General features: G+C 37.9%; 1 protein-coding gene across 1 annotated transcript in view; it reads left to right on the forward strand.

The window, feature by feature from the left end:
- Positions 1–10,328, forward strand: part of LOC103729553 (2,4-dienoyl-CoA reductase, mitochondrial-like) — a 30,737-nt gene that overhangs the window by 12,780 nt on the left and 7,629 nt on the right. Inside the window, exon 4 of the mRNA XM_029560892.1 lies at positions 9,371–9,504. Coding sequence (XP_029416752.1) covers positions 9,371–9,504 — 134 coding nt within the window. The remainder of the gene's footprint in view (positions 1–9,370; positions 9,505–10,328) is intronic.

A 10,328-nucleotide genomic window follows, 5' to 3' on the forward strand; every position in this document is an offset into this window, starting at 1 on the left:
TTTACCCATCATTTTAAAACAATAGTTGGTTGTCTCCCTTAGCTACAGGTGGGCACTACAGTATTGCAGATCAAGATTTGAAGTCTTACGTATGAGCAGCACTCTCTAGTTAGGAACAAAATCATCAATGAGAAATAATTGTTTAAATAACTTTTATATAGACTTAAGCCTAACATCTGGGAAGTGTAATCCCTTGAGCTCTTAAAGAAATATACTGATGACTTTACTCTTTGGTTATACTTTCCTTTTGGGTGTTTATGACCATACAGTGGGCCCAAATAAATCAATTTATTTTTACATTTAAGGTCATTTGAGGATCTGTTCCTCAGGGGTCACATGGGCTTGGGAGGAGCCCCTGGCTCCTTTCTTTTATCAGTTCCATCTATGTGAAGATAAGTCAAAGGTCCTGCTCAACCAGGTCTGGATTGACTTGGAAGCATGAATGAGATGTTTCCTTTAAGTCCCTCTGACTACATTAGTATAGGCCTCAAACTATGGCTGTCAAACATCCAATAAACTTAGTTCCACCAGTCTGGTACTTCTAATTATCATGTGCTATGTAGATAAGGCTTGGGTGAAAAACCAAATATTGTCAGATAAACTTTCACTAGATGCATATTTTGTTCCTTAAACTAGTTGACTAAACTGTGACCACAGACTTTTTAAGACTATTTGTATATTATTTTTCTCTCATCCTTTATATATCATAACAAACCTAAACAGACCTTCATGGCTTGCTTAGGCTTTCTCATTTTGCTATTTTGGAAAATATCCCCATTACCATATCCTTTTAACATCTTTTACATTCTCCTTTTCTTTTTTTAAAAATAATTATGAGACATAATAGCATTAACAAATAAAGTTTCCATCTGTTGTGAGACTTCTTTTCCTGGAGATACTAAGCAATGCTTAGAGGGTTCTAGTGTCATGCCAATGTTTGATTAAAGTTTTACTGGGATACCAATGAATTTACTGAGCTTAATTGCTGAGATAACTGAGGGGTTGCTGAGGTGTGTGTATGACCTGAGGGTATGAACACCAGAAAGACTTACTCAGCATGGGCCATGCCTTCTCTTCCTAGCTTCCCCCAGATTGTATACTTTAGCCCTCCACAAATCCAGGAGACCATGTGTGATTAGGTACAAATTACATACAGTTGGCAGAGAAGAGTAGCTGGATACTCCGGTGAGGGTCCAATGACCCTGCTTGGCCTTCCTTTAATGAATGAGCACAACCATCAACAAGCCTAATTGTGATGATTAGCGATCAGGCACAGCTGAGGTCCTGATGATGATAGTTATTTCATGCAGTAGAGACTGCTGTACAGCATCATATTAAAAGGACCTGGAATTTAAAAGGATTTGGTGCTAGGATTCTGTCCTAGTTTGTTTCTCCATTGCTGTGACAAAACACTCTGACAACTTCCAACTTGGGGAGGAAAGGGTTTATTCAGTTTACAACTCCCAGGTCACAGTTCATCAGGGAGCCCAAGGTAGAAACTCAGGGCAGGAACCTGGAAGCAGGAGCTGGAGCATAGGCCATGGAGGAACTCTGCTTCCTGGCTTGCTCCCCTGGCCCCTGCTCAGCCTGCTTTCTTACGCAACACAGGCCCACCTGCCCAAGGGTGGTACCATCCACAGTGGACTGGGCCCTCCCACATCACTTAACAATAAAGAAGATTCCTCATGGACATGGCCACAGGCCAGTCCAATGAAGGCAATTCCCTAATTGAGGTGCCCCCAACCCAGGTGTGTCAAGTTTTCACCAAAGCTATCCAGCACAGATCCATATGTGAGGGAAAACATACGTTTGTTTTTCTGAGTCTGTGTTACTTCACTTAGTATAACAGTTTCTAGATTCATCCATTTACCTGCAAATTTCATGATTTCATCTTTCTTTACTGCTGAATAGAACTCCATTGTGTAAATATGCCACATTTTTGTTAACCACTCATCAGTTGAGGGACACTTAGGTTGCTTCCATCTCTTAGCTATTGTGAAAAGAGCAGCGACAAACGTGGTTGTACAAGTGTCTCTACAATAGGATGAATCCTTTGGGTATATGCCAAGGAGTGGTATAACCAGGTCATATGATAGGCTCATTTTTAGTTTTTTAAGATTTTCCACACTGTTTTCCATAGGGGCTGCACGAGTTTGCAATCTCACCAGCAGTGAATGAGCATTCCCCTTTCTCCACATCCTCTCCAGCATTTGGTATCATTTGCTCTCTTAATCCTAGTCCTCTGATTGGGGTAAGTGATACCTTAGGGTGGTTTTAACTTGCATTTCCTTAATTACTAATGATGTTGAATACTTTTTGAGATGTTTCTTAGCCATCTTTATTTCTTCCTTTGAGAAATCTCTGTTTAGATCTTAAGCTCATCTTTTAACTGGGTCATTTGGTTTCTCGATTATTTGTTTTTTGAGTTCTTTATATATTCTGGATCCTAAACCTCTGTTAGATGTGTCACTGGTGAAGATTTTTTCCCCCATTCTGTTGGTTTTCACTTCACTTTTTTGATTGTTTCTTTTGCTGAACAGAAGCTTTTTAGTTTAATGAAGTCCCACTTGTTGATTGTTGACCTTAATTCTTGAGCAACTTCTGTCTGATTTAGAAAATCCTTTCCTACACCTATATCTTGTAAGTTACTGTAAATATTTTCTTCTAATACTTTCAGGGTTTCCAGTTTCATATTGTGCTCTTTGATCTATTTGGAGTTGACTTTTGTGCAAGGTGAAAGATAAGGATCTAGTTTCATTCTTCTACAGGTGGAGATCCAGTTCTGCCAGCACCATTTGTTGAAGATGCTGTCTTTCCTCCATTGTGTGTTCTTGGCACCTTTGTCAAAGATCAGGTGGTTGACTTTGCATGTACTTGGGTTTGAGTCTTCAATGATGTTCCACTGATCTATTTGTCTATTTTTTTGCCAATACCTTGCTGTTTTTTATTACTATAGCTCTGTAGTATACTTTGAGATCTGGTATAGTAATCCCCCCCAGCATTACTCTTTGTGCTCAGGGTTGCTTTAGCTAGCCGGGGTCTTTTGTGCTGTCATATAAATTTAAGGATTTTTTTTCTAACTCTGTGAAGTGTATTATGGGGATTTTGATTGGGATTGCATTGAATCTATATATTGCTTTTGGTAAGATGGTCATTTTCACAATATTAATTCCTCCAATACATGAGCATGGGAGGTCCTTCCATCTCCTCAATCTCTTTCTTTAATGGTTTAAAAATTTCATTGTCGAGAATTTGGTGTCTTTGGTCAGATTTTATTCTAAGGTATTTCTTTCTTTCTTTTTTTTTTTTTTTGGCAGCAATTGTAAATGGGAGCATTTCTCTGTATTCTTTCTCCGATTGCTTGTTCTTGGTATATAGAAAGGCTACTGATTTTTGTAGATTGATTTTTTATCCTGCCACTACACTGAAAGTGTTGATCAGCTCTAGGAGTTTTCTGGTGGAACTTTTGGGATCTCTTAGGTATAGTATCATATCATCTGCAAAGAGTGATAGTTTGAACTCTTCTTTTGCAATTAGTACTCCTTTAATTTCCTTCTCCTATTTAATTGCTTTAGCAAGAGTTTCAAGCACCATGTTGAAAAAGAGTGGAGACAGTGGACATCCTTGTCTGGTCCTTGATTTTAATGGGCATGCTTCCAGTTTTTCTCCATTTAGAATGATGTTGGCTGTGGGTTTGTTGTATATAGCTTTTATTATGTTGGGGTATGTTCACTCCAGTCCAATTCCCTCTAGGACTTTGAGCATAAATCCATGCTGAATTTTGTCAGAAGTCTTTTCTGCATCTATTGAGATGACAATGTGGTTTTTGTCATTGAGTCCATCTATATGATTAATGGCGTTTATTGACTTGCATATCTTGAACCATCCCTGCATCTCTGGAATAAAGCCTACTTGATCATGGTGAATGATCTTTTTGATGTGTATCTATATGTGGTTTGCAAGTATTTTGTTGAGAAAATTTGCATCTATATTCATTAATGATATGGGTGTATATTTTTCTTTTTTTGTTGTGACTCTTGCTTCATAGAAGTAATTTGGGAGTTCTCCCTCTGTTTCTATCGTTTTGAATAATTTAAGTAGTATTGGTTGGAGGTCTTCTTTAAATGTCTGGTAGAATTCTCCAGTAAGTCCGTCTGTGAGATGGACCAGCCCAGACCGGAGCAATCAGTCTGACAGGAACAGGGGATCAGAGAGTGGGCGAGGATTCAGCGAGTGACAAACAGACACAACACAAGAGATAGTTGATGTCTGAATGTAATTTGCTAAATTAGAGCATCAGATTTTATACAAGTTACAGAACAAGATTGTGCAAGCATTAGGTTGATTTCATGGTTAATCATTTTCTTAGAAATACAATTCAAAATCAAAGCAATACAGTACAGTGTACAGTGTTCTTATCTAGTGTTTAGACTATTTGTCCTTTTCCCCTAGTGGTTTGGCAACATCAGCTACTTATAAATTTCATGGTTGGTAATTTTATGGTTTCATTTTCTTGATATTATCTTACTTCTGAGGTTTCGGTGGCCGAGGCCAATGACTAGGCCAGTGAAGTTGTGAAGTAGCATCTTCCTTATAATAACTCCATATAACTTCAAAGGCTTGTTTTTCTAATTCATATTTCTCCATTCATTTTTTTTATGTTTCTTATACTCCCTGTAATTGTTTAAGTATACTTTGCTGCTGACTTTAATTTAAATATAGTTTGCTGCTGACTTTTAGTTAAAAGGCACCAAGATGGTCTGGATCTAGCTAACCCATCCATAAACTGTAGTGAATACCATGAAACTAACCTAGCTAAGCTATCCATAAACTGTAGTGAATACCATGACACTTTTCTTCCTTGAATATTTACCCATATATTATTTCTTTCATAAACTCCTGTATGAGGAAGTGGTTCATCAGTGGGCTCGAGGATTCTAAATATGCTCTCTTTTCCCTTAAGGGGATGCCATAGCCTACCTCCCCCTAACTTGCAAGCAATTCCAAAGTCTGTCTTAAATGTGGGCAGCAATCTTTTTTAGTATCCCTTTGAACTCCTTGAGTCAACTCTAGGGACTGAAGTAGGGAGATTATTCTTCTTGCAATAACTTATCTAGAAGTTTCCAAGTTTGCCTATTCTTGGCTGCTTTGATTATTGCTTGAAACAAGAGAAGAGCATTTAGAGGAAGCATAATATTGGATGACTGAGTTCCCAGGAAATCATCCGTATCTAGTCTCTCTTTAGGTGGGCCTAACGACCTAAGTAGGTACAAAGCAGTCTCTCTATGAGGAAAGAACAGGAATAATATTGCAGCAATAAAGACAAAAACTAAAGCAGAACAGTCAAGGACACAGCATGCTCCTTTTTAACACCGCCATTTTCCAGGAGGCATTCTTCCTTGAAGTTTTCTCAGCCTCGACCCACGGAGAGAACCTCACGCAGGCTCCACTGGAGGTGGCATGACACATCTGGGCCTTGGCTTCTTTTTTGTTGGGAGGCTTTGTATTACTGTTTCAATTTCCTTATATGTTCTAGGTCTGTTTAAACTGTTGATCTCTTCTTGGTTTAACTTTGGTGGTTCCCACAATTTTAGATATCCATCCATTTCTTTTAGATTTTCAATTTTGGTAGTGTATAGGTTTTTAAAATATTCCCTTATAATTGTCTGTGTCTTTTGGGTGTCTGTTATGATGTTTCCCTTTTCATCTCTGATTTTGTTGTCTTTTTTTCTTTTAGTTAACTGGGCTAAGGGTCTGTCTATCTTGTTTAGCTTGTCAAATAACCAGCTCTTAGATTCATTGATTCTTTGTATTATTTTCTTTGCTTCTATTTCATTAATTTCTGCTCTGATTTTTGTTATTTCTTCTCTTCTGGTGGGTTTGGGTTTCATTTGTTCTTGCCTTTCCAGAGTCTTGGGTTGCAGTGTTAGGTCATTTATTTGGGCTCTTTCTTGTTTTTTAATGTAGGCATTTAGAGCCATAAACTTCCCTCTTTGGACTGCTTTTAAAGTGTCCCAGAGGTTGTGTTGTGTTGTAATGTCCTTTTTGTTGAATTCCAGGAATTCTTTTATTTTTTTTTCTTAATTTCTCCTTTGACCCACTCATTGTTTAGGAGTGTGTTATTTAATCACCATGAGTTTGTGTAGTGACTAGGGTTTTGTCCAGTGTTGATTTTGAGCTTTATTGCATTGTGGTTTGATAGAATGTATCGAATTATTTCAACTTTTTTTTTGTATTTATTGAGGTTGGTTTTTTGGCCCAATATGTGGTCAATTTTTGAAAACGTTCCATGGGGTGCTGAGTAGAAAGTGTATTCTTTGGTGCTTGGGTGGAATATTCTAAAGATGTTTGTTAGAGCCTTTTGATGTATGGCATCATTTAATTCAGATGTCTCTCTGTTTATTCTTTGTCCTGTTGACATGTCTAATGGAGACAGGGGTTCTGAAATCCCCTATTTTACTGAGTTGGGATTAATCTGTGTCTTAAAGTTCTATAGTGTTTTGTTTATGAATTTGGGTGCACCAGAGTTTGGTGCATATATGTTAAGGATTGTAATATCTTCTTGGTTAACTCTTCCTTTGGTCAGAATGAAGTGACCCTCCTTATCTCTTCTGATTAGTTTTTACTTTGAAGTCTATTTTGTCAGATATTAGAATTGCAGATCCTGCTTGTTTCTTAGTGCCAGTTGCTTGGACTACTATTTCCATCCTTTTACCTTAAGGTAGCACCTGTCCTTGAAGGTGAGGTGAGTTTCTTACAGACAGCAAAGAGATGGATTTTATTTCTTAATCCATTCACTTAGCCTGTGCCTTTTGACTGGGGAGTTCAGTCCATTGTTATTAAAGGTTATCACGGAAAGATGTGTATTTGTTGCATCAGTTTGATTACTGTTCATGTCCTCTGTCTAATTTTGTGTTTCCTCAATTATACCTTTATTTATTTTCTTTCATTGCCCCTGGGGTAAAATTGTTTCTCTGCTCTCTGTATTGCTTCAAGTATTGTTTGAAGGGCTGGTTTAGTAGATATGTATTCTTTCAGGCTATTCGTGCCATGGAAGATTTTTCTTTCCCCCTCAACTATAATAGACATTTTTGCTGGGTATAGTATTCTGGGCTGGCATCTATTGTCATGTAGAACTGGATATACCTTGGTCCAGTCTCTTCCGGCTTTCATACTTTGCATTAATAAGTCAGCTGTAATTCTGATGGGCTTTCCTTTGTATGTGACTTTTCATTTTTCTTTTGCTGCTTTCAGTATTCTCACTTTGTTCTCTGTACATTTAGTGCGTTTGCTATGATATGCTGTGGGGAGTTTCTTTTCTGATCCTGTTTATTTGGTGTTGTATATACGTCCTGTATTTGTATGGGGATGTCGTTCCTTAATTTTGGGAGATTCTCTTTTACAATCCTGTTTAAGATCTGTTCAATACCATTAACCTGAAATTCTTCTCCTTCCTTTATGCCTATTATACGTAGAGTTGGTCTTTTATGATTTGGTCTTTCTTTTCATGTTGTCCCACGTGTCTTGCATATTCCATTCCTGTTTTTTTTTTTTTTTTAATTTTCCATAAGCTTTGCTTGAGTGGTCCAATTCTTCAACTTTATCCTCCAGTGTTGATATTCTGTTTTCCATTTCATTTATTCTAGCAGTGAGGCTTTCCCCTGTTGTTTTAAGTTGGATTGAGTTTTGCACTTCCTTCTTCACTTCTGCCCGAGTTTTCTTCAATGTTTCTCTCTCTTTTGTGAATTCATTCAGAAGTTTATCCCTATCTTCTTTCAGTTCTTTGATTTGTTTGTTCATGTGTCCTTTAAATTCATTGAATGCTTTGATCATGTTTATGATTGTTCTTTTAAATTCAGTGTCCTGGGTTATCTCTAGGGGGTTCTCCTTTTAGAACTCTTCTACAGGACTGGTGTTGTTTGGTGGGGACGTCATGTTTTGGCTTTCCATTTTATCATTATTTTGTTGTGATTTTGACATGTGAATTTCTTTTGTTGTTTATGATTCTGATATGAGAATTAAGTTGAAATATACTTCTATTTGTATTGTCGGGCTGCCTAGGTCCTTTCCTTATTGGTTATGTAAAGCTGGTTGGTACAGGTTTCAGGTTCTCTCAGGTTTTATATTGGAGGGAACTTATGGCTTCAGATCAGCTATTCAGGAGCACCCACAGAAGCCCAAGTCAGGTTCCAGTCAGGTACACGCAGGCTTCCTTTTAAGGTTTGGACCCCTATTAGCAGGAACTCAGAGAAAATTTGAGAAATTCCCTAAGGGAGGAACAATTTTGGGACTCTCAGTTGGTCTGCTCTCTTCTCAGCCCTTATGCCAGAGGGAGGCCAGAGCCTGGCACTCTCTGGTAGTATGCTGAGATCACAGCTGCTACACTGATGGAGGTAGGAATCCACCCTCTCAGGCTGTCTGCTAGGATCTCAGCCTTAACCTACCACAGCCAGGTCTGCCCTGGGGCCTTGGGAGGGGCCCCAGGAAATCCCAGGTAGAGGGATGGGTATGGTGCAATTAGGAGAAGCTCACCACCACGTGGTGGCAGGACCTGGGTGCTCTCAGGCAGTCCCTTGAATTCTCAGCCCCTATGCCATAGGGAGACCAGAACCTGGCACTCTCTGGCTGTGTGCTGAGATCACAGCCACTACACTGATGGAGACTGTATGCTAGGATCTCCAGCTATTTGTTTTTTTAAACTCGAATTTTTTAAAAGCCTGCACATTTTATTAGCTGGTTGAGAGAACAGAAAATTTTCAATAATTCTATAAGGATTATTATTGTATGGCAAAACAAAGTTTGTAAGTGGTACTTGGAAAGAATGCGAATGGAATCAAGCACTTGGCAAGTAGCAATGATATTTTGAGTAAAACTAGTAACATCCACCTTATTGAACAAGAGTTGTTATTTTCAGGAACAGCTAAAAGATGATTACATTTTCAGCTAGGAAATTGAAAACACTCAAAAGTCTAATGAAGCATTCTGAGTTAAATATGAAGTTAAGCATAATGGCCAGAGAACTCATCTACACTGTGTAGAAATGTCGTTATTTTACTTATATTAACTTATGAAACTCCTACAATGTCCCATGAAGGTGCTTTTGTTTTTCTCATTTTATAGATAAAGAAACTGAGGAACAAAGAAGTTAAAGAGCTTGCTGCTGGTTATATGAATAGGAGGGACATTCTTCCCTCTGTGGTCTAAGATCTGGATCCAGTGCTTTTTAATCACTTCCTTATGTCCCTTAATATTCAGAAGAATAATAACTGATTATGTACAATAATTTACATATACAGTGAGAAACAAGTTAAATTTCATGTATTTTTGTGAATATACATAGTGCAAATTTCAATTTATTTTTCTTTTTTAGTTTTTCATTTATGGAACAAAAATACTGTATCAGACCATCAACGCTCCACAGTCTAAGTTCTTCCCGCCCCTTCCAAAGCCTATGCCACCATCTGATGCCTTTCAAGGAAATGCGGGCATTCATTACTGGAGGAGGTACTGGCCTTGGCAAGGCATGACAACCTTACTGTCCAGCCTGGGTGCACAGTGTGTGATAGCCAGCCAATAAGCTGATCTTAAGGGGTCACTGGAGAGTCTACTGAAGAAACTGTGTGCCTCAGTATTAAAAAACACTTTGTCAGGGTGCTCGATTGCATCGTATGTCAGATATCATATAGATTTATTAAATACATCTCATCGGAAAGAATCAACTGAAATTAAGGGTATAAAAGTAATAACAAGTATGGTGCGGTTTACACTTCCAAAATGCAGATCTTTTTTCTGTATATGAAGAAGGAGTTGAAAAGGACATTGAGGTAGCTTTGATTTCAGTTGGAGGCCTTATCATTTGTATTACTTCAATTGATGATTAACCTCATGCCAAAATAATGAGTATAACTCTTTCATTTTCTTTAAGATAGGCAAGTACTTACAAACACCTATTGTGATAGATGTGGAAGGTAAAACTCTGTTAGAAGAATTTCTTTTTGTTTAGAAATATCTTAGTACCCTATAACCATGTAAATCTGGATCTTTAGAGCTTTGTTAAGAAGTTCGGGCTGGAGAGATGCCTCAGTGGTCAAGAGTACTGGCTCTTCTTACAGAGGTCTCAGGTTCAATTCCTGGCACCAAACGAGGGCTAATAATGATCCATAACTTCAGTTTCAGGGGATCTTCTGTCCTCCTCAGGCACTTCATGATATGGGTGCACTTACACACATGCAGACATAACACTTGTACACATAAAATAAAAATAAATAAATAAATGAATAAAATTAAAGAAACATCAATAAATTTAAAATATATATAATTTTTAATAA

This window comes from Nannospalax galili, unplaced genomic scaffold (genome assembly GCF_000622305.1).
Source record: "Nannospalax galili isolate Female #2095 unplaced genomic scaffold, S.galili_v1.0 scaffold872, whole genome shotgun sequence".
NCBI classification, from domain to species: Eukaryota; Metazoa; Chordata; class Mammalia; order Rodentia; family Spalacidae; genus Nannospalax; species Nannospalax galili.